This window comes from Lepisma saccharinum, chromosome 11 (assembly GCF_977018435.1).
Source record: "Lepisma saccharinum chromosome 11, izLepSacc3.1, whole genome shotgun sequence".
In the NCBI taxonomy this organism is placed as follows: Eukaryota; Metazoa; Arthropoda; class Insecta; order Zygentoma; family Lepismatidae; genus Lepisma; species Lepisma saccharinum.
The window spans coordinates 11,871,522-11,896,249 of record NC_139239.1 but is presented as its reverse complement, the minus strand read 5'-3'; the positions used below and the strand labels follow the sequence as shown (position 1 = coordinate 11,896,249).

Sequence of the window (24,728 nt, the reverse complement as noted above, 5' to 3'; positions counted from 1 at the left end):
TACCTTCAGCAGTGTGTTGTGCAACTTCCAAATGCTGACAAATCTTTAAACAATGCTCAGGTTGACTGCGACAACACCACCGAAAGAGCAAGAAAACTTTACGTGCAATATTATCAGGGTTCTAGAACATTCTCCGCCTTTCCTCGATAGTTATTTCTCTCCTTAAATAATAAACACACACAAGCCAAAAACCTCATTTGATTTAGTGTAAACCAAAAAATTTTGGAGGGGGCTCAAGCTCCCCCTTTGGTTATGTGCCTCCCTACAAAGTATGTCCAGTAAAACTTCGGTATGGTCCCAACACCTCTCACTCGTTTATTTCGTCATTTCTAACATTATTACTTACCTATTCTGCATTGTGAAAGATTCTTCAAGGTGGTATTTTGCTTTTTTCACAAATAATTTCAATTTTTGACATGAGTAATTATTGTTCTTCGTTTTTTCGTCGCTTCCGTAAGACACAGTATGGCGAGACAGCTTGACTAGCATGGTAGATTATCAGTGTGCATTGTTTCCAACCTTGTCAACAGAAAATCCCCACAAACAGTTCACGGATAGCCCCAAGTCATGTGAATAGCCCCACGAACCATGCACTGATAGCCCCAATTCATGAATAGTCCCACGAACCATGCATGGATAGCCCCAAAAACCATGCACAGCAAGGATTCGGTTAGGTTAGGCAAACATAGTTAAAATTGTCATCTTCTTGCAAAAAAGAATGGTGTGGTTGGAAACACTAACAGGGAGTTACGTTTGCAACATTTGGTTCATGTAGTGCAAGCAAATGAAAGCAACAGCAATTGTGCGTCGGAGAGATATTTCTGTTGAAAAATACATGATTTCCTGGTGAAATAGATTCCACGATGAAAGAAAATTACCTCCGCGAACTTCTAAATGGTACAGAAACTCATTTCTTGTGTAAAAATGAAGAAATCCGTTTGGACCGTATCAAAGTTTTACCGTATGTCCTTGAAACATTGGATGCTAACACCAATTTAATCTGGCTGGTAACCAGAGAACAAGTTGTCAGTAAACCTATAATATTACATTCTGTTCTGTTTATCATGGATGCATGATATACACACGATATCATGTGATACGAGAAAAGGAACATTGACAGATAATTCACTTCAACTATGTGATAAATATGCACTTTATACATTGTTTTATTTTCACAACATAATTTTAATCAGTGTGACTTGCTTGAACCACATGGACACATGTATAAGAAATCATAATTATGCAACAATTACACTAACAATTTCAAGTAGATCTAGTTTGTTTGAGAAGATTGTAAAAATGCATTGTAAAAATAATTGACATTCACTCAGTACTTTATAGTATTCAGATTCTTTTAGCTAATTGGCTCTGCAAGTTCTTCATGTGTCTTCTTGAGATCAAATCCTTGTATAACCTGTAAGCAGAATTTGTGCAGTTTATTAATATTATGAATTATTAAAATATTATTAAACTTACAGCTTTGCTCATCTCGTTAAATTCACAGTAGAACTAATGACAATATTATTGGACATAAAATTGGTCAAAAATCTGCATCACACTACTCTGAAATGTAGTGGGTAAATTTCTTATATCCGGAACAAGTCACTGAAGTTTTCTTTGTAAATGTTATAAAGTTTTACAGTATTAGCTCTCAAAAAACTGCAATTTTTAATCTGTGTCTATGTAATCTTACAAATACTAGATCTTTGGTATGCCATACATTCAAAGGTGATTATTATCATTGTATTTTGAATACATCTAAACAAAATTAAGATTTTTCTTTTTGATGCAAAAGCCTGAAATGGGATAAGTAACATATGTATGTTGTTCCATTTATATATGATTATAATTATAATTTGAGGATTACATTTTTACCTTGTTACATCACTATGACCATAACAGGCATTATATTGTTTTTTTTTGTTTTTTTCAAATTTGCCTTCAGCATGCTATCTTACAGAATAGTACATGTTATTGAAATCTGTGATTTTGTGAAGTGTGGGTCCTACATACAGGATAAAAATGCTGTGTTCCTTTTTTTTTTTTTTTTTGGTGTCATAGCATCAAAACAACACTTCACTTTCTTCATGATGTCCTCTACGCACTGTGGAAGTTCATAGATGTTGTACGTCAACACACTTTGTATGTATGTGTGTATTTGTATTTAAACTGGAAATTATGTACACTAATTTTTCTTCGTCATGTAAGTTCTTGGGCAATAACTGATAGTAATTTTTGTGTTACCCGTTGGGAGCACGTAGTGGTTCGGATCCCACTTTAAACTGGTAGGTCCAGTCTCTATTAGCTTTACTGTGCATAAAGTGGACTTAAAACACCAAATCAACCAACAAAATCATTTTTGTTTTCTAATTCTCAAAGCACCATGCTACCACACTTAACTAATGTCAAATTCAATAAAGCCTTTGAAATTAACATAACTCTTTGAGACAAATGTGACATGTTGAAAATTTCCAGCTTTTGAAAACACCTTACAGGTGGTGGTCAAAGATTTTTTTTTTTTTGAAATTTGAAATCTTGCTCTAAAAATACTGATTCATTCATATTAATCAACACTCTCTCCTCATATTTAATATTCCCACACACATAGATAACATGGGATTAAGGAAAAAATAAGGGTACCGGGTTCAAATCCCAGCCTGGGCATGGTGTTCTTTGTAAATGTCCCTTCATCAAATTTCATCACATCATTACTCATCCTCATCTTCGCAATTAGCCAAAAGGGTCAGTAAAACTAAGTAAAATAAACAAATCAAATAAAATCAAGAAAAATCTAATTTCAAAGAACACATCATAATCTGGTACACACCTTCTTCTCTTGGATCCATAATAGGCAAAAATGTCGCTAAAGCAACAAATGCAAGAACTATTGAACCTCCTCCTACAAATGCCAGAATATCACGATAATACAGGGGGCAGTAAGTTTCACATTTACTGTCAAAACAAATAAAAGTAAGCAATTAAGAAATGATATCAAGAACATATTTAAAAACAATTTTTAAATATGATGTGTACTTAAGATGTTTGTGAAAGGTAATCAACCTATCAAATTAATACACTAAGCTCCACGACAGGTTAAGTATGCAGCAGGTTTAATGTATTAATCCACATGAGAACGTTGCTAAGAATCTTCCGTACCAGTCTTGCCTCAACCGCAGAGCTGTTCATATCGTAGACAGTGAGAAAATCGACAGTATTGCAGTGGAACTATTTTCTGCATGCACATTTGGGTCTATACATGTGAAAAGTTGCTGCAAACTTACCCTGTCGTGGGGCTTATATTTCTGAAGCTACTTAATAAAAATATGAATTTACTTTACGCATGCAATTCCCTGTTAATAAATAGCTATTTCAAATATAATGTTTTAAGAATGCAAATATCTATTTTCTTTTCCCCTCAAAACATATGCATCATCTATGGTCATTTAAAGCAATAGAAGAGTAAAAAATCCACATTTACTTCTTGGAAGAGAACTATTGAATGGTAAAGAAAAATTAAACCAAAGACATTATAACTTATTTACTTCGTAATTACTTACTTTGCTTCTATCACAATTACGATAATACCATTTGATAACTTTTCAACAAAACTCATTGCACCATATACAAATGCTCCACTCTCAGTGTTTGTACCAATGAAATCTGCAGTTAATCCCAAGCTGGTTACTAGCATTATTGCACTTGAAGCTCCTGCAAAGCATGAAATGCAAATTAATTTATGATATATATATATAAAGTGATCATTCATTGTTGCGGCAACTATAAAGTTTGATTTCTTAATTAAGATAAGGTTTGCAAGTAATTTGTATTTTCTTTCATAGCTTTAGAGGTTAATGTTAATGATAAAGATGAGTGATCATTAAATTAAATGGATAAAAGGAGAAATAGTGTGGCATTTGAAAATCTTCCAGAAGGGGGAGGGGGAATTCCAGTGTAATGTAATGTATGTATGTAATATCATAATCCTCCTCCCCAGGTCAAAAGTTTGCAACCAGATAGGAGGATACAATGATCAGAGGGGGGAAATGCCCTCATTACTTCCTTTAAATACCACCCTGGGAACAAACACACAGTAACGTACATGCTGGGCCAGGACTCACGTTCAGAATGTTGTATTGCAATGTACTTAATCACAAGGTAGTGACTCTCCCCGATAGTGCAGTGGTAGCGTCATCGCCTTGTAATTAAGGGGTCCCGGGTTCAATACACGGTGGAGGCACATAGTGGTTCGGATCCCACTTTAAACTGTAGGTCGAGTCCTGATTAGCCTTACTGTGCATAAAGTGGATTTAAAACACCAACTCAATCAATCAATCAAAAACAAGTCAATGACTGAAAGTCTCAGCACATTCAGTCTTCCTTCTTCAGCATCAGGAGAGATAAGAATGAATTAAGTTAATAACTGTTTGAAACTTAAAATTCAAGTTAAAATTACAAGGGTCTAGATAAGGCTGCTGAGAAATGCATCCTTACTGTGCTGTGAAACCATATTTGAACCAATTATATAATCATGTTTTAAAATGTGTAGTCCTATCTCAGTCATGCTGATGGCAAAAAATGAGATACGTATAATATAGGCGGATATATAATATAATCCATGGCGGAGTGGTTAGCACAGCATGTTATGATGCTAGAAGATCCAGGTTCGAATCCCTACTTGGACATGGGTGTTCTTTGTGAGTGTGCCTTCATCAAGTTCATCATATCGTCACTCATCCTCATCTTGGCAATTAGCCAAAAGTGGCAGAAAAGCGAAGAAAAATTACCAAATCAATCAATCAAAACATGAGATATTTGCTTCTCTACTAGTATTTCTTAAGATAAATTATTTCCTTATACAGTGCCTTTCTTGGTTGAGCAGAGCAGAAAGGATGATTGCATCTACAAGCAAACTGTATGTAATGTCCGCGTAACTGTGGTCGCTAGCTATGTAATGAAAGAAGTTCGTAGAATTACATTGACAGTTACAATTAAAAGTAGTACATACCTTGTTACACGAGGTGCTTGAAATTATGACCCCCCTGCATCCACACATTTAATGCATTTTTAAAGGGAATTTTCACTAATATGTGTCAGTTCCTCTTCCAAATTTGCTTCATTTTCCCTCCTGATATTTTCTATCAATTCTTCTAATGTATGGTTTCAGGTTTGAAAGCTTGGTAGCTCACCACACAGACGTCATGCAAATGTCTGTTTCATGTGCAAGGCGCCAGAGAGATTTTTGATCTTCTTATGAAGAACAGACCCTGATTATCTTAATTTGTTCACAAGAACCTGAGCATTGCCTCTGTGTGAAACATAAACATCTGGGAATTCTGCTGCGAAACGTATTTTAACTTCTCTACAACAATTTGTAATGATATAAGAGTCGTACATAAAAATTCTTTGTTTCAAATTGTGAGGACAGCATGGCATTATTAGACTGCAGGAGAACACCAGTTACACGTAAACTAAATCAAAACAGTCGAAAATACCTTAACACTTCAGAAACACATGCAAACTGAACACCAGCTACTTGGATACTGAGGCACTGACGCGTCCAGTGCCAAGGTCAGGATACAGCTGTGAGTTTAAATAACTGCCTGACGTGTTAGCCGCCGATCCGCAGACGACTCGATAAAGAAAGACACTGTACATCTGAAACATGCATAAATTGATTCATGGTAGTTGTTTAGGACATCATTTATGTGATTTTGTGTATTAATTTAATAGAAAGTCTTCTCAGGAATCCATTGTATTACTGATTAAAACTTCATTGTGATGTACAGTGACACAAAATGTATTTGCAACCACATGAAAAGTGCAGTTTTAATTTTCACATAGCAAAATGAAACCTTAACCAGAGAGTGAAAAAAATCCACAACACATCTTTTGTTGTCATAAAACATAAATAAGTAGTTGCCACAAAATATTTGCTACATTGATGATAATGTATTAAAGTTTAAAATTGCCGACGTTGCTTAGATATTATTCCCAATTTCTATAAGATTTAGATGACAACAAGAGACAATGCTGTTTACCTTACCTACTAGCATTGCTATCACATATATTTGATATCCCATATAACTCTGTCCATAGCCAAACCGTATCCAAATGCATCCTAGAATACCAATAACTCCACCCAGCAAGAAGGTCCACTGAAAAACATTACGCATGTAAGTAAAGCATTTTTGTATTCTATCCAGTTAACTGTTTTCATTGTATATCTGTATCTGAACTGATTAATTTGCATTTACCTAATGACTTAAACTGATCATAGTAATAGGAAATCCTGTGTAATACTGCATTTCACTGCATAATAGTTGCCACCTCACAATTGTAGCACCTTGTTTTTTAGTCCAAAAATTGGTTTATAACTTTTCATCGCATAATCATTCAATCAGCACATCAGATAATGAAACCAGGATCTGCGGGCACAGAAGATTCAATTTTGTAAGCCCATAAATTTTCTCAAGCATAATATTACGACTATAATGCACAAATCAATAACAATTAATGTGTTAACTTTTTTTTTTCAGACCAGAAAAATGTTTGCTAAAATATCACGAAGAAATTACTTGCATTGATTTGGACTATTCAGTTTTAACGTAAATTCACGAGTATTTCACCAAAGACAGATTACCTAGTAATAAATTATTTTTAAGTACTGGTAATACTGGCACAATTTCGTTAAAAAAACATACGCTTAAGTTTCGGCCAAGAAGCCATTTTTTAAATATTTTATCTCATATTAGTAATGTTGCTGGATATGATGAAGTATATAAAATATATGATTCTTAATACTTCGCACCCCACTTGTTTAGCAAAAAAAAAAAAAAAATTGCATGAAACCTTAAGGATTATGCAGTGAAATACAATACATATGTGGGCAGGTTAAAGGGAGGGAGGATAGGCTGAGTTAGTCATCATTTAACATGAGAATGAATGGTGATTGCACCTCATTAAATACATTAGCCCCCTTGTCCCCCTTTGATATTTTAAAGGGTGATCACAATTGCCTTGATATCTATAACGAAGCGATCACCCTAAAACAAATAATTTGCCAATCAGTATAAGAGTAAAGGGCAGTGGATGATATTCCGCGAACAACTTTCCCCACAATTCATTACATGAAATCATGTTCCGATGCCATATTTAGGGCAAACAGATCAGATCCTGCATTGAAAACATGTCTGGTATGTATTGTGCGTATGATCTCTGTTGAATTGATTCAAGATATGATTATCGTAATCACATGAGGAATGTGTACATATCAAATATCACAAATTTCTCACTAAGAAGGCTTCCCAAAGTGCATTGCTTGATGGGGTCAAGTTGAATATCATCCAGTGCCATTTTAGTGCCCAAATTTAAGTGATCATTCATGAAAATAACTTTTAGAACTCTCAATAAACCTTCAATGAATTTAAAAAGTTGCAATTTTTAAAAGAATAGGTGTCATTCACCCTACAAGAGAAAGTCATTTACACTGAATACATATTCACTTACCTTTCTTCCGTATTTCCTGTTAATGATTTTTATTGTTAGGTTTACCACAAAGCTGCTGACAAACATTAAGAGAGGAATAAAGGCTAAACTTTCTGAGCTCATGCCAAGTGAATCGTGCAAGTACAAGGGGATATATATCTGCATCATATTAATAAATAAACGACTAGCCATATAAACCAGTGCAATCTGGTAAAATTTTGTATCTCGAAGCAAACTGAGCAACGAATATAATCTCGAAGGTATTTCTTCCTCAGCACAACATGGTTGTCCATTTGCAATATGGCATTTTGGAACATACGTTGGTTCTTTTATTGCAATGTGAAAAATAATTGAAAATACAGCTCCAATTGAAATTCCTGTGAGAACAATATTCTGAAAAAGGAAGACAAGGTAGATTAATTTTCAAGATATGTAACAACATTAAGAGATTTATTTTAATTATTTAGAGCATAGTTTAGATCATATGCATAATATTCCTGTATCTTTTCTTTAATAACGGTTAAAATAAACATTATAAGAGTTTGACAGTAAAAAAAACTTCAAACGTCACGTGCTGGCAACATACTTGAACACAAAACACACAAACAGCACGATAAAAAAACTTGAAGAGTTTGCCTAAGCTTTTGATTTCATCTCGGAATCATCATCATGGTTGGTCAATAGATGGCGAAGGGGATGTAGTTGAGGTTCTGCTGGTTTGATGATGCTTCTGAGATTGAATCGAAAGTTTGGATAAACTCTTAGTGTTTTTTATCATGCTGTTTGTGGGGTTTGTTGTTTTTAATAAACTGTAAAAGTTTTTTAATGGAGAATTTTCATCAGTTAGTTGAATTTCTTGATCAGTTGCAAAGTTGTTTTGCAAGTTGCAGCATTCACCTGTTAGTCCGAATATGCTTTAGTTTTTCTTGATACATAATGTAATCTTTTAAATTTCAAGTATAAATTTCTTTTGATACAATAAATACTATCTTTATGCTGTATGTCAATGGGCTTTTCTTTTTTACTGTTGTAGTTTTCCCTTCCAAGTTGCGAAGAAAAAAAATCTGTCTCCTACTTCAAGAATCCAGTATGTACTTATACAACCATAATACAGATGTAGCGTTGTGTAAGAAGAACTTATTGTAGAAACGTATTTTATTATTTGTAAGTAATTGCTTTCTTTTTTTCAAATATTAAGTTTATTACGCACAAGAAAGGTAGTTTCCATGGCAGTAAAGTTGAAACCAGAATATTCAAGTGCCTGAAACATTGAAAAGCAGCTTTGAAATTTTTTTTGACATAATTTAGAATGAATTAGGCCATGAAGTAAAAGTATCCCAAAAACTGCTTTATTCTTAAACATGTTCCCAGTGGGCTAATAAATCACTTTTTATAGTCAGTTCTGAAATCACCAATGGCAAATAAATAAATCTTCAATTTTCTTTGATTTGTTTGAGAAATTCAACATGAAACAACAAGGGATCAAATCTGAAATGTTAATTATGAATCCACATTCATATTCTCACTTAAGAAAATAGTTGTTTTTGATGTTAATGAGGAATTATTCCAACTAATTAAATATTACAAAAAGTACTAATGAATATGAAATACATTAAAATCAAACTACAATGTGAATATATTTTATACACATGAGTAATATTTTTTAAATATATCGAAATATGTATTTATATGAATATACAAACAAATAAGCTGCAAAAATAAATTTGATGCCATCCTGCAGAATCCATGTGTTAACCTGGCAGAATGCATGCTCTCCACTAGCACACAAAAATACCCACAAAGAGAAATTACTTCTTAAGTCCGAATTTTAATTGTTTTAAAGTGTGTAAATAATAATTCTTTCATTGATTAATCTAATTTTTTAATTTAAATATTTGCATTTAATCACACAATTGATAAAAATTAGAAAAAAAATAACGTTGAAATACTAAACTGAAACATATGAATGTCTGTTGGGTGAAATTTACCCAGGTGGTGTTTCTTTGGCCCTGCAAGCGAAACTATGAACTAGCTACAGCCGATTCAAGGTCCCGACACTCGGAAGGGTTCACAATTATCATACCTTGAATGACTTTGACAAAGAGCATACGCACAATTCTTACCTGCATGTTTTCAATTCAGTATCTGATCTGTTTGCCTGAAATGTGGCACAATGAATTGTGGGGGAAGTTGTCCGTTGAATATCATATATTGCATTATCACAAAGAAACTACTTCAAGTTTTAAAATTAAAATGAGGAAATACCAACCCTGAATTTTGTAGCATCATTTTGATCAACTCTATCTGCTTCATCTTCTGTCACATGAAATACTACCCATGTTGTGATGTATATAAAAATACTGGACACTACTGTGAATCCGTATCTGGAACATAACAATATAGCAGTAGTATACTGTTATTTAAATTTCAATCTATGTGAACCAAATAGAAACCTAAGATCACAGAGTTATATTTTTGAAAATTACTGACATATATTATTCTTTTCACAAAAGAAAGGAAAGTACTAATGGTTGGTGAAGCTTGGTAAAATGCTACATAATAGAAAAGTAGTGAATATCAACTTAGTCTATTGGTTTTACAAATTTAATTTTAACAAATTAATTTGTACTTTTCTGACTAAATTGTAAGCAGAAAATTAAGCTCATAATTTCAAACAATAAAAGTATTATCTCCATAATACAAGGGTCGTTCAAGGTTGACTGGGACTTTTATTTCTGCAGAGGAAATAGGTAGCTGAAGAAACACCAAACTATGTCAGTTTTTCAAAGTATTCTCCGTGCGCGCCGAGGCACCGTTGCCATCGTTCTGGCAGTTCCCGAATTCCTTGGGCATAGAAAGAACTTGGTTGTTGTCGTAGCCACTGGAGGACATCGCTCTGCAGTGCTTCGTCTGTCGTGAATTTCTTCCCTCCCAGATGGTCTTTAAGGGGTGCAAACAAATGATAATCACTGGGGGCTATATCCGGACTGTAGGGGGGATGGGGCAGAACTTCCCAGCGCATGTCGGCCAGAGTTGTTGTTGTCACATTGGCCGTGTGAGGGTGGGCATTGTCATGGAGAAGAATGACATTTCCAGACAACATCCCAGGTCTTTTCTTGCGAATGGACTTTTGTACAGCACCACTCAACAATGTGGAGTATACTGGGCATTAATCGTGCTCCCTTTGTCCAGAAAATCCACATGGATAACGCCCTTCATGTCCCAGAAGACACTTGCCATGATCTTTCCAGCGGACGGCTGCATTTTGCTTTTCTTGGGGGGCGGGTAACCTTTATGCCGCCACTCCATTCTGCGTCTTTTGGTCTCTGGGGTTGAATTGTGCAACCATGTTTCATCACACGTGATGATGGATTGCAACAATTCATCACCTTCTGCTCGAAACCGATTCAGAAGCTGTTCACAGACCGTCCTGCGTGTCCACTTCTGATCGAAGATCAGCTGCCGGGGAACCCACCTTGCACAGATTTTGCGGAAGCGTAAGTGGTCATGAATGATTGTCTCAACACTCCCGACACTGATATTCACCTTGGCAGCAATATCCCGCACTGTTACTTGCCGGTTCTCAAGAATAATTTGCTCAACACGTGCGATATTCACTGGTGTGACTGCAGTCGGGTGAATGTGTCCATGCGCTTCATTTGTCACCAGCTCCCGTCCTTCGCGAAACTGCTCACACCATTCGTACACTCTTGTCCGCGACATCGTTTGTTCACCATACTGTGCTTGCAATCGTCTGAAAATCTCAGCTGGTTTCACTTTCTCCTTCACAAGAAATTTGATTACACACCGCTGCTCCACAGCCAAAGACACACTGCTTGCCGCCATATTTGCTGCAACTGCTGCGCATGCACGAAATACGTCATGCCGGGCGCTAGTTACTCGCAAAGGAATACATTACGTCACCTGCACGTTTCATCATGATCTGGCTATTCATCGATTTTTTACGTACGAAAATCCCAGTCAACCTTGAACGACCCTTGTACACGGTGTCACTAAAGGTACTTTACAAATTTGATGTCTGATGTCATACAGCACAACTTGCAACTATATAAAGAAAAAGAAACATACCATACCCCATTTTATATGCCAGCCCTTGAAGTTTTATTTTGTATGGTCCACTTCAATATGCGCACCTCTGGTGACGAATACAACGTCTAATCGAAATTCTAGCTCTGTCCATACCACCTGTAGCATATTCCTGTCAATTGTGGCAATGGCAGCTCTACTTGGCCTTCGAATCATGAAGATCAATGACAAGAGTTCTGTACATGTGTCTTTCACATATCATTACAAAAAGAAGTCCAGTGGCGTAATGTCAGGGGATCTAGAAAACCAGGCAATTGGAACATCTCTTCCAATCCAACGTGCTGGAAATGTTCTGTCCAGACATCTCTCACATCTAAGACAGTGGGGAGGTGCACCATCTTATTCAATATGTGACAAAAAAACTTTAAGTGTAGGTGAATCATGTAGCTACAGCAAAGTATTCTATGTGATGAAAAGTATCCGGACACACCGTGAAACATGTTTATCATAGAGGGCGACACTACTGCCATTTACCGCATGAAACACATGGTCAGCGATCTCAGTAGTCTGCAGACAGCAGTATGGGATGATCTGAGGAACTCGTGAACTTTCAACATAGTCAGGTGGCTGATACATGATATTTCCACCCTCCTAAACATCCCTAGGTCCACTGTTTCTGATGTTATAGTGAAGTGGAAACGTGAAGGAACGTGTACAACCCAAAAGCATGCAAGCCGATCTCCCATGTTGACCTCCAGAGACCGTCGAGTGTTGAAGAGGGTCGTACAGCGTAATCGTCAATCATCCATCGCCACCATCACACAGGAATTCCGAACTGCATCAGGATCTACTCCAAGCACCATGACTGTTCAGCGTGAGGTGCAGCAACTTGGTTTCCATTGCCAAGCAGCTGCCCATAAGTCAAACATCACACAGGCAAATGCCAAACACCGCCTTGCGTGGTGCAAGGAGTGTCAAAACTGGACCATAGAACAGTGGAATACCATTGTGTGGAGTGATGAATCACTGTACACAATGTGGCGATCCGATGGTAGGGTGTGGGTGTGGCGAATGCCTGGAGAACGACATCTACCAGCCTGTATAGTGCCGACAGTGAAATTCAGAGATGGTGGGGTTACAGTGTGGTCATGTTTCTAATGGAGGGGTTTTTGCTCCCTCGTTGCTTTACATGGCAATGCCACAGCATTAACTTGCATTGACATTTTAATCACTTTCATGCTGCCTACCGTCGAAGACCAGTTCGGGGATGACCATTCTGTCTTTCAACACGAACGAGCACCCGTTCATACTGCAGAACTTGTGGGGGAGTGGTTTGACGACAACAACAACATCCCACTAATGGCCTGGCCTGCGCGTCCTGATTTGAATCCCATAGGACATCTCTGTGATGTTTTGGAATGCCGACTTCGTGCTAGACCACACTGACTCACATCAATACCTCTTCTCATTTCGGCACTCGGTGAGGAATTGACTGCCATTCCATTCCCCAGGAAACCTTCCGCCACCTGATAAAAGTATGCTTGTGAGAGTGAAAGCTGTTATCAAGGCTAAGGGTGGTCCAACACAGTATTGACTGCCAGTGTTCCCAATGGAGGGCGGCCCAAACTTGTGCTTCATTTTCAGGTGGCTGTCCGGATACTTCTGATCACATAGACTATGTCAATTACGAGTTGTGCTGTATGACATCAAAGTTGTTAAGTACCTTTTGGGACATGATGTATATTCTAGTGAAATTTAGATAATGAAGATTCCACAAGAGAAAATAAAATTTAGATACAATAGTCAGTTAACTGATAAAACTAAAGAATTTACCTAGATTGGTTGGTAGTATAGCAAAGGAGAGATAACATTTAATAGGTGGTCTGTAGTTGAGGAAGTGATTAGAAGTTTAAATAAAGTAGACTATCAATAGCATTGCAGTGAAACCCTAGAAAAGTGAATGAACCTCACATCCAGAAAAGAGATGGAACAATGTGTGGAATGGAGGTAAGATAATGAAAAATATTCACATACCTTACTGCTGTAAGTTCTGTTCTTTCATCATCCCGAAGTGTAAGATCAGGTATGAGAGACAAATGAGAAATTTGAACACATGCCCATCCAATCTGAAAAACTATGACAAAGAATGCATAGTATACAAACTGGTTGAATTCAGAGCTATCCTTGCAATTGAAGCATGGCATAAATATGAAAGGAAAGCTTGCTATTACAAGCAGAGTGCCTGAAACAAAGGAAACAACTTAAATTGTGTCAACCTATAAAAGTCATTATTCTTTTAGGCAGTAGAGTGGTCAGGTTTTTTGTAAAGGACGAGATTCCATAAATCTTGCACTTTTCTACATTTTTCTGCATTTTTAGAAATACCTGTCAAAAGAGGGAATTATGACCCCCTCCCTTCCCCTGTTAGGCAAGCCACAGAATCCAGACTCTGTCGCAAGATGTGCTCAATCAACTACTTTTTATATAACCAATTATTTACGATCTTTGAACTATATTTTATTATTAGTTTCAAAATTCCCCACTGTCCACTAGACAAAGCTCAATTTTTACCAACTAAAGTCGTTCAACTTACCAGTAAGGTGCCAAATTTTTCTTCGCCCATATCTGTTGTTGCAACACCCAATAGCCTTATCGGACTGTATTCCAACGATGGGTGTAGCTACAGCATCAGTAACTTGGCCAATGAGCAACAAAGCTGCAGAAAGCGATTTATTGAAGTTCAAAACCACTTCAAAGTATACCAGAAGATATGTAAACCATATTGCTGCACAGACATCATTAAGGACATGGCCTGCTCCATATGCAATGGACAAATGTAGTGGAAGATCTCTTCTGGAGTTATTAATCTGTCCATCCACAATTGACAAACCATTGTGCATTGTATGTAATGAGAGACTAGATATAAATATTGAAGTTCTCTTGGTGCTTCATAAAATTATATTCTTAACCCAAGGATTTCCTCATGTCTGGCATATGGGAGAACTGAAAAAATAAAGAATATATTGTTAAACCTTAAGCAGATCCTTTTTAGTTTAATGAAAGTAAAAAAGCATAAATACCTTTCGTAAGAAAAAGGCCCTATTTAATGAAGCCTCAGTCAGAATAAGTCATCAATTAATATAAGCATAAATAAATATTATTGTGAATAGGATACAGTACTAATGATGTAATCATCCATTTTGTGGCAGTGGGGTCATAGAAACTTGCACACCCTTTCAGTTTCTCTTCACAACCCCTTCTCCATCTTCAATTCCATTTAATACAAACTCTGATAATAAAGTTCCCTGAATGTTTGACCTCCTACCCACAGTGGTAGCAATATACGAATGGCTCATTGAACACATGAGAGGCCAATGTACACCAAAACAAGGCAGCAAGTGGCACAGTGCTGAGTGGGGTGGTTTTCATGTTACTGAGGTGAAATTAAGAGCATGCAGTCAAATGTGGGAAAATGGATCTGGAATATCTCCCTGAGGGAAACCATACTGAATGCTGCTACCTAAGTCCAAATTATGCAACATTTACTACAAAGGATCTGTTTGGTATGCCCCAGTATGGCAAGCAAGGATCTTGGTTTCTTTTTCATGACAATTCTTGGTCTCTTATGGCCTTGGTGGTGCAGCAAGAAGCATGCACTCAACCATCCTGCTAATGACCTGCCCTGCAAAGGAGGGGAAAGACCACTTTCTGAAAATTCGAAGCAGTCGGTTCATCTATTCATTTGGTGGATAATTGATATCTGTCAGATAGTTTGAAGTAGGATTTGTGGTTCGAGCAGTGGTAAACTTTTGTAAACGCGAGAAGATAGCATCACGGAGTGTTTGTGATCTCGTTTTCCTACATCGCGAGTAAAATGTTGAATGACAAGCTGCCAGATTGTCTTCCTCTGGAAACAATGGATCAGGATTGACTGATCGACCAAATATCCAATATATTGGCATTCTAAAAGAGAGTCTGACTACCACACAAGATCCTGGGTTCGATTCCCATGGTCGTTGATCTCATGTATAATGAAGAATAACCCACGTTTCAATTAAGGAAGGAAACTAGATATGTAGCAATTGTTTTTACAGCCATCTGCATGCTCTATAAGTATTATGTTACAAAATTTGTTTATCTTTCTGACTTTCTGTGATTTTTCTTCATTTAGCCTCCACCTGCAAATGCGAAAGCTGCTACTGCTTAGGTGGCTAGGTTGGTTAGACATACAAATATAATTAATCCCTAGTCATACAGCGAATAATACTTATAATATGATCATGAGTTATGGAGAAGCAAATAACTTATCAAGCATTTTCTGTTTCTATTTGTTATGCAGTGGTTAGGAAGGTGCATTACGATGCCAGGGGTCCTGGGTTCGAATCCCGGAATGGGTGTTTGTGTTCTTTATGATGGTCCTCTCATCAATTTCACATCACTCATTTTTATCTTCATCTTCACGATTAGCCAAAAAATGTCAGAAAAGCGAAGGAAAATAAACCAAATCAATCATTTATATATTTCTATATTACGCCGCTTTTCTACCTCTTTGGGTTAAATGCGACGGTGAGGATGAATGATAAGCCGAAGGAATGGCGATGGGACAGACATGATACAACCATACATGTCCAATGTCCGAACCTTAGACCTCTGGTTTCGTAGCGTGTTATACTCAGTGGAATTCTTAGGAAGAAAAACTGTAAAAGTAGGGTGAAAAGAAGCAAAGTTGTACGATGCATAAAAAGCTATGTTTAGTTCTTCTAAAACCTTCCAATTATCGAGTTCGTGTTTTAAGTCCACTGTATGCACAGTAAGGCTAATCGGGGATCCGAACCACTATGTGCCTCCAACGGGAATCGAACCCGGGACCCCATGATTACAAGGCGGCGATGCTACCACTGCGTCATCGAGGAGGCCGAGAGAAACTTGCAATTCGTCAGTAAAATTAATATTGAGGGATAAGGCCTGCGAAGAGTTCTTTCATTCGGTTGCGCGTGGTCATCACATCGAGTCCCATATAGTTTCGAGAGCAGACTTTGCTTCCATATCGCTTTCAAGTACTCCCCAAATTGTCCTCACGATGTTCGAACAGCATAGAAATTTTGGAACTAATACAAGCAGGCACATACCCAGGGAAGGGGTTCGGGGGCTGCAGTCCTTTACCGAAATCCTACAAATATTTGATTTTAATAATGTGTAGTGGTAATTAAATTTACTTCATTAACAGGATTAAACATCTTGTATATGGTAAGTTGCAATATACCAAGAAATTCGTCTTCAGCGCATTTACCCCTCCCCCCAACCTTTTCGTCTTTAGATGACGGCTGCCGATAAGGGATAAGCCCCTTGCGAAATCAAATTCTGCCTACCGGCCTGACCACCAGCGATCGAACCTTGAACCTTTCGATTGATTGATTAATTGAACTGGTGTTTTAAATCCACTTTATGCACAGTAAGGCTAATGAGGACTGGACCTACAGTTTAAAGTGAGATCCGAACATTCCATCGGGAATGGAACCCGGGCAGGTTGTTGAACCTGCCGAACCAAAGACGAGAGCGTAATCATTTGAGCGTGTGGGAACTTTGTTTTATCCAGTGCCATCATATATTCAGTTTTCCACACTCAAATAAGATTAATTTTAAGAAATTAGACGTGTGCATATAATTTCTTATCGTCATCATTTTCCAAGTGAACAATCAGATGCCATAGAAGACTTGGGCCAGCCCTTTAGAATAGTGCTTAACGCGGTCGCCTTGAACTAAGAGATACCGGATTCGATTCCGATATGAACTGTATACATGAGATGCCTAGTCGGGACTGGTTCTACAGTGTAAAGTGGGATCCGAACCACTATGAGCATCCACCGGGTATCGAACCCGGAACCTCTTGATTACAAGGCGATGATGCTACCATGCGTCACCGAGGAGGCCCTTGCTCCTTTTCTTTCCAACACTATATATATATATATACAGTAGCGTAGCAAGGAGTGGGCGAAGTGGGCGACCTCCCGGGGGCTCACGCCTAAAGGGCTCTTGCGTCCCAAGCGGTTGATACGAAAAATATAGGCTTAATAGCCTAAATGGAAGTGAGAGAAAATATGGAAAAGGCTAATTTTTGTGCGTAATAAAATTAAAATATTCTGCTTTTCTCTGGTTGTAAATTCTAGTTAAACGTTATAATTTGAATGAATACGTCAAATCATGGGCGTAACATGAATGGACTGTCCCGACTAAATGGGGATGTCTTTTAGCCTTGCATCAATGGTTATAAAACAAAAATTACTCAATGTTGCAGACTGCAAACTTCTGGAGCCTGATTCTCTATTCAGACAACCCATTCCTACATGCAAGGACGAAATCGAAATTCTTGCACAATCTGAGTCAATGTTATTTTCGTACGTTTTTATATCTCCACATTATAATATTTCATAGTTCGAGGGGGGGGGGGGGGTCATGGCCCCAATGACGCTTCCGTTGAGTACGGGCATGCCCTACAGCTTCAGATTTCATCTTCCTCAAATACACTTTCCGGGTGAGTGAAATTATTAAATGTAATTTTCGTCAGCAATTTTTTATTATTATTTAAATATGGGAAATTGCTGACGTATCCATGAACATTTAGTTTCGATTTACATTGAGATTTCAAATTTAAAGAGCTGATGGGGGCCTCGCGATCTGTTGCTACGCCACTGTATGATGTGTTTGTATATATATACACACACACATATATAATGTATGTATGTATACAGTATAGGCCTAAATGGTGTATAAATAGTTTGTTAATTTATAATAATTTGATAGAAAAATCTTACCTTTGGGCTCCCCCAAACTGATGAACCTAGCTACGTCCCTGGCATACCAAGAATTTTTCAAGGGGACAAACAACTATTTTTCCAAGTGGGTAAACAATATTTTTCTATACTCAGTCCCCGGAATCTGTGGAGCAAGACAGCGCATAGTGGCAGAGAAGGGGATAGGGGGATCGAGTGGACAGGGCGAAGCAGTACACTCTGCTGCGGAGGCTGGTAACCTCCACACAATCCTGTTCCACTACTTGTGCAGGGACTTGTTTTTGTTTGCTTGCTCCTGAGATACCCGCGACAGAGTATAGAGAGGGCAATCCTATATTTTAAATTATTTGAGAATAAAATAACATTTATTTTTATTTACATGTAAAAGCATAATTAAAATTAATTAAAATAATTTTTCATCAATCGTTTTCCACAGAGGGGAGGGGTGAAATGCTTCCCTTATGTACCACTGGATACGCTCATGTGTCATGTCATGAGGAGGTGATTTCTATTTATTTTTAATGGTTAGTGGTTACTGTTATGGTAATTATTGTTAGTGGTAATCTTCTGGCGGTTATCGCTTAATTTTGGAAGCCATTCAAGCCAAGGAAAGATCTTTTTTACGAATTAAGGAGAGGAGTGATCATTTACTCATGAGTGTCGGTGTCGTCTCAGATCCAAAAATGAGATGATTATGTGTAGCTTATAAAGCTTTTTCTTAATTTATTGATTGGGCTTATTTTACTTTGCTTTTTGTCACTTTATTATTATTATTATTATTAATGGTTTTGTTATCATGGTACTTCACTTCCACTAATTGCATGCATGGAAACTTTAAAATATAGACACCTGATTGAAACTCCTTCCTTCATGAAATAAGCAAGTAAAAAGACTTAACATATTATTTTATTTTGCTATTATCACAATATTAAGGAACTTTAATAGTCGATGGTCTCTGTCACTTCTGTCTCTTCAGCGTCTCATTTTTATGTGGTTCCCCTGGACTTCCGGCCCCAAAGCAAATCCGCTCCTCCCCACTAATTGCGAAGACGAGGATGAGTGACGATATGATGAGACTGATGAAGGGACACTCCCAAAGAATGTCCTTGCGGGGATTGGAATCCAGAGCCCCTGGCGTCGTAGCGCATTGTGCTAACCACTCCGCTGAGGAGATCGGCTAATGTATTTTCTTAATCGAGGGGTGTGAAGGTAAATACGTAAATAGAATAATTATGCATGATAGTACACTAGTCTTAATGAAATGTACAAAAAAGAATAAAAGAATTGTGCTGGATATTCGCTCATCTGATCAATCGAGTATAAAGTCTCCCAAGGATTGTGTGTGTCGGGGGGGAGGGGACAACAGAAACAGAAAATATTTCATAAAGCATCCCCCAGATAGGAATTTTCGCGATGGGACTCGATGCACTGACTACACGTCATCCAGCCCCTTAGAGAGCTGTTGCGCTACAGAGTTTAATTTTTTAATAATAAATATAATACACTTTGAATAAATTGGGTATTTTCTTATTTGATTATAGTTATTACTTTATAGTAATTAATATTGTTGTTGTATCTAACCAATAAAGTTTTATCAACGGTCTGTCCTCGCCTACAAAAACTTCTGGCGACGTCCCTGAGGGGCTAGAAGAAGCAAGATAGAAAAAAGAACTTGTGTAAGTTTTTAATTTCAATTCGAGAAAGCTAGAAATATTATCGATTAGTTTCTAGTTATAGGTTACGCTTTAGATTGATATATACACGTATTATGTATGTCCGCAAAAGTTCGATATCGGTACCACTACTTGTAAGTGGACAGCAACAAATGAAATTTAATAAATATATTCGCTTGTGACAGATAATGCTACCCGCAATAAATTACTACTTTCGTATTGGGAACAAGCTCTTGTGTAATTTTCTATATGTGTGTCAGTGTTGTAAATTTGGCTCATTTGGAGCCAGAACGTGTCCCTATGCAGTATGCATGGACGTATCCAATGGGAGGGCAAGGGGAGATTTGCTCCTCCCTCTGGAAAAAGTGGTGGAAAATTTAATTCAGTTCATTGTGTTTTTTATGTGGAAAATAAAAAAAGTTATTCCTTTTTTTTCAAATAATTCAAAATGAAGCATTGAGAAAGTGTATTTGCCATCTGAAAAAAAGACTTGTTTGCTCCCATGAAAAAAGTCTGGGCACTCCCATGTTTACATGATCCGTTCATTGAAAAGAAACAGAGGGTATGGGAATTAAGAATCTCGCACGGGACTTCAAAATAATATAATTATTTCGCTTCATTGTGCAATTCACAATTGCACTTAAAATAGGGTTTATAGCAGTTGAACTCTGTCTTGAAATAAATCCTTTGGGTACGTACGTACTCGTATGATTACTCAATTCCTAAAATCACAAAATTCTCACCCTTGTGGCAAAGAGGCAAAGATTGTTGCTTGGTAAATTTATCTTCTCAAAATGTATTTTAACTCCACTTTAGGTGTGGTTTGGTAGCAAGTTCAATGTATTGGAGGGCACTTCCATTGGTTCAGTTTCCACACATTCATCCAGTCCCTGTGTAGTTCCGCATTAATATGATTTTTTTAAGAGGTATTCTAGTACTAGTTCTGTTTGCTAACTGCAATCCAACAAAAAAGAGAAAGAAACGAGGATATGCGATTATTCGCATAGTTCTCACTCGTTTTCGTTTGTGCACGGTGTCAATTTCGCCTTCACGTTTGTCTTGAGAAAATCGTGCAGCTTTCGACATGAAGGCCATTACGACTGTGCGACTAGTGTCACGATAATTCGCAGCATCTTGGAATTTAGAACTGCAAATGTAATTTTCCCGTGCTGTTATTTTCTTTGTGGAAAGGAGGAGGTAGAAATGGGGAGAGAGGTGTCTTCTTTCACAGCAAGATACTTTTTTGTGTGTTTAATCCCAACACATACAAACATATTTTCTATTTTGACAATGTAACGTCGCTTTACAACCTCTTTGGCTAATCGACGCTACATGGTACGGGAAAAATAGGTTTCAGTTTTTTTCCCCTGTCTTTTCTATTAATTAAATAGCAGTGAATGAGTTTTATTGCGTAAAAGCAACTCGCAATGTGTTACGAATTCATCGTTACAACATTCTTCCCAGTACGAAAACTATCAGAAAACTCGAAATGAATATTCGTAAGCATAGCTACTAATGGAAGGTCCCGCTCTTTCTGCTGTAAATGGCTGCGCGCATGAGTGGCTTCACCCGCGACCGTTGCTATGCGGCGGAGTTTAGCTAACATGATTCGAATGAATGAATGTTTTTTGACTTAATTTTCCTCGCGTTTCCGCCACTTTTGGATAATTGTGACGATGAGGATGAATCATGATAAGATCAAGTGGATCATTTTATTGTTGTTATTTAGCGTCGCTTTTCTTCCGATTTTGGCTATTCGCGACGATGAGGATCAGTGATGATATCAGGGTGCGAAATCCTGGGGGGACGGGGGGGATTTCCTCCCACGAACAATCTTGGCCTCAAATATCCCCCCACCAAAAATGTCCGGGGGGGAGTTTTTGTTACAACAAACAAAAGATAAACAATTAATTTTAATTTGAAATATACTTTACTAAGAATAATATCGAAAACACACACAAATTAGTGTAGTTGTGAGTATTGGATGCCTTTTCTCTCGAGATCATTAACAAATCTACATCAATACGCACAATTAAAGTTAAACAAGAATGAAAGACGTTAACAACTATGAAATCTAATTGATTTATATTAACATAAAGCACAAACAAAACAGAAACTTACACATAATACAACCACATTAACTATTTCATAATTTGATTTGCAATATCTGATATGTATAAAAGTAACAATTTAGTTTCCTTTATGTAATTAATAATAATAGTAATAATATATTTTTAATTGAGTAATTTATTTTTACTTTTAATAATACACGTATGTGGAGGAGAGGGTTTGTAGATTCAGAACGTTCTCCCGCCCCCACCAGTTTTCAATGATTTCGCACCCTGGATGACATGATGAAACTGATGAAGGGACATTAACAAAGAACACCCATGCCCAGTCCGGGACCCATGGCGTTGTAGCGTGAAGTGGATGAAGCGGGGACAATCCAAACACATATGGAAGACCAACACAAGCCCTGCAGAGGATTATACTGGCGGTGAGTCCAGGCGCCAGAGTCTCGTTGGCCTGCAACATTGTAATTACCGGGGTGCACTAAGTGGAAATGATGTCGATTTGTGAGCGCCTTGTCAAAGTCACCCTTTGCACTTCAAATGAATTTCTAGCCTCGCCGATGGCGTATAGTGGTAATGCTGTCACCTTGTAATCAAGAGATCCCGGGTTCGATACCCGGTGGAGGCACATAGTGGTTCGAATCCCACTTTAAACTGTAGGTCCAGTCCCGATTAGCCTTACTGTGCATAAAGTGGGCTCAAAACACCAAATCAACCAACCAACCATTCTTCCCCAATTGAGGTAGATTGTACAAGGGTCCCATGGGCGTCCGGAATGGCTAGGGTGGCCGTGGTCCCCCCCTGGAAAATGAAAGTTAACCAAAAATTATATATTTCACACACATAATTTCATTTCAGCCACAATAATATGTGTTAATTATTTCATGAATATGATAAATTGAAATTTAAGCAATGTTTTTGAGGGAACAACACTATTATTGGGGAAAATTTGTTTTGTTTGCCCCCCGTAGAAATAATACCTTCCTTGCCCCTCCCTGGAAAAAATCCTGCGGACGTCCATGAATGGTCCAGATCACACTTCTAAACTGTAGGTCCAATCAGGGTGTGAAAATAAAAATTATTATATTGCGTGTATACTATACATTATTAAATATATACATTAATAAATATGTTATTACATAATTACATGTCGTATATACAGGTGCGCTTGGGGCCACTTCGCGGACGATTTGAGCACCGTATAAAGGAACTCTTATATATTGGTAGGTGGGGTTGGGGTCTCGACTACGAAGTCCTTAACCAAGCAGGTGCTGCCAGCGCAGCTCCAATATAAGACGTTAGCAAAAACGGAGAGGGAACTTCTTAATAGTTGTAGCTCTGCATTAATACATACTCGTGTTCCTTTTTTTTCCCTTTAATCGCGTAACACTTCCATTCTCACATTATTTAACAATAAACATAAATCTGACAGAAAGTTGACAAAACACACTCTAGACAGATCAAGGTCACTGACCTTGTAGCTTCAGGCAATTCTGCCGTATCTGGGGGAAAATGGTCTACGTAAAGAGAAGTGTCAACGCTATTGGAAATCCACGATATTAATAATAACGATGTATATATCCTAAGGACTAACCTGCGCAAAATTGTCTTCTCGACTCCTAGCAGCAAGTTGCAACACAAGAAATGGTTGTCAAGTCAGGTCACTTGAACGCAAATGTAGGTTTCGGCGGACTTTCACAGCAAAGGGGGAACTGGAACTGGCGATCGGAAATCTTATCCTCTTTGTCACCTTGGAAAAGAAGCCGTGCAACTTCAGTCCTTATTTTTCTTCTTTGCATTGCTAGGTTCCTCATGCGGACATTTTCTTCTCTTTCTATCAGGAACTTCGAGAGTTGTTATTAGGCAAGTGGATTTTCGCAGGCTAAGAATATACAAAATATTTATTTTTACAGCCTTAATATTCAAAATACGTTCTCAAAAAAAAAAAAAAAAAAAAAAAGTATGCATCACGTCAGGCAAGTATCCAGGAATTCCTTTCGGGGGGGGCTGAAAACCATCTTTTTAATAGTGTTGCCCACGAGACGAGACTTTGGCCTGTCTCGTCTCGTGGAAATGCTGTGAAATGCTGTCTCGTCTCGAAAATATTCGTTTGTCAAAGGGACACATGATCAATCTCGTCTCGTCTCGAATTCTTAAAAGCCTGTCCCGTCTCGTCCCGTGGGCAACACTACTTTTTAAGGGGTTGTAACCAGTGGCGGATTAAGCTTCCTCGCCGCCCCTAGGCACAAACTTAATGTGCGCCCTTCTCAAAAGAAAAGTAGTAACTTATTTGCAGTATTTTTACAGGCTAATATAATATGCTTCGATGTGAAGAATAGATAACTCGTTCAGTCTTTTATTACACATGGTTGAACGAAGATAAGTCTTCAGTCTTTTTAGGGCCGAAAACGAACGTTTAGCTGAACAGTTTGTTACAGCAGTACACAAAAAACACTATTATTTAAAAATCTTGTCTTACCTGCTATGAGTCTTTGCGATTTAGAAAAATCGTATTCAGCATTCTGATTAATTCCACGTCTTAGAAGAATGTCAATTGTAGACTCATTCGGACAGCACTCGACAGGATCGTCACTAAGGAAATTTGCACTCTCACTGTCACAATCAGGAACTCCTACGAACTGAGGGGACACTACCTCAGG

General features: G+C 37.7%; 1 protein-coding gene across 3 annotated transcripts; it reads right to left on the bottom strand.

Annotated features, from left to right (window-relative positions):
• Positions 1-1,144: 1,144 nt before the first annotated feature.
• LOC145994636 (major facilitator superfamily domain-containing protein 12-like) lies at positions 1,145-23,724 on the bottom strand. Of its 3 annotated transcripts, none has more exons than XM_083130725.1 (9): positions 23,663-23,724; positions 14,126-14,535; positions 13,567-13,774; positions 9,755-9,869; positions 7,507-7,878; positions 6,044-6,155; positions 3,558-3,708; positions 2,828-2,952; positions 1,145-1,414 (listed from the first exon to the last, which is right to left on the bottom strand). In XM_083130725.1, exons 2-9 carry the CDS (start codon positions 14,430-14,432, stop codon positions 1,398-1,400), a joined length of 1,407 nt encoding a protein of 468 aa, XP_082986851.1. In that variant the 5' UTR covers positions 14,433-14,535; positions 23,663-23,724; the 3' UTR covers positions 1,145-1,397. The 3 variants fall into 3 exon arrangements, with proteins under 3 accessions (XP_082986851.1, XP_082986854.1, XP_082986852.1); XM_083130728.1 differs by having other exon boundaries at positions 13,567-13,666; XM_083130726.1 differs by lacking the exon at positions 2,828-2,952.
• Positions 23,725-24,728: the final 1,004 nt, after the last annotated feature.

Bases quoted from the DNA above. Each gene is read 5' to 3' on its own strand.
- LOC145994636 (XM_083130725.1), bottom strand. From the start codon at position 14,432: ATGCACAATGGTTTGTCAATTGTGGATGGACAGATTAATAACTCCAGA. The intron at 13,775-14,125 runs GTAAGTTGAACG...CCTTTGTTTCAG, and splicing joins AAAAATTTGGCACCTTACTG to GCACTCTGCTTGTAATAGCA. The intron at 2,953-3,557 runs GTAAGTAATTAC...TTGTTTTGACAG, and splicing joins GTAATTGTGATAGAAGCAAA to TAAATGTGAAACTTACTGCC.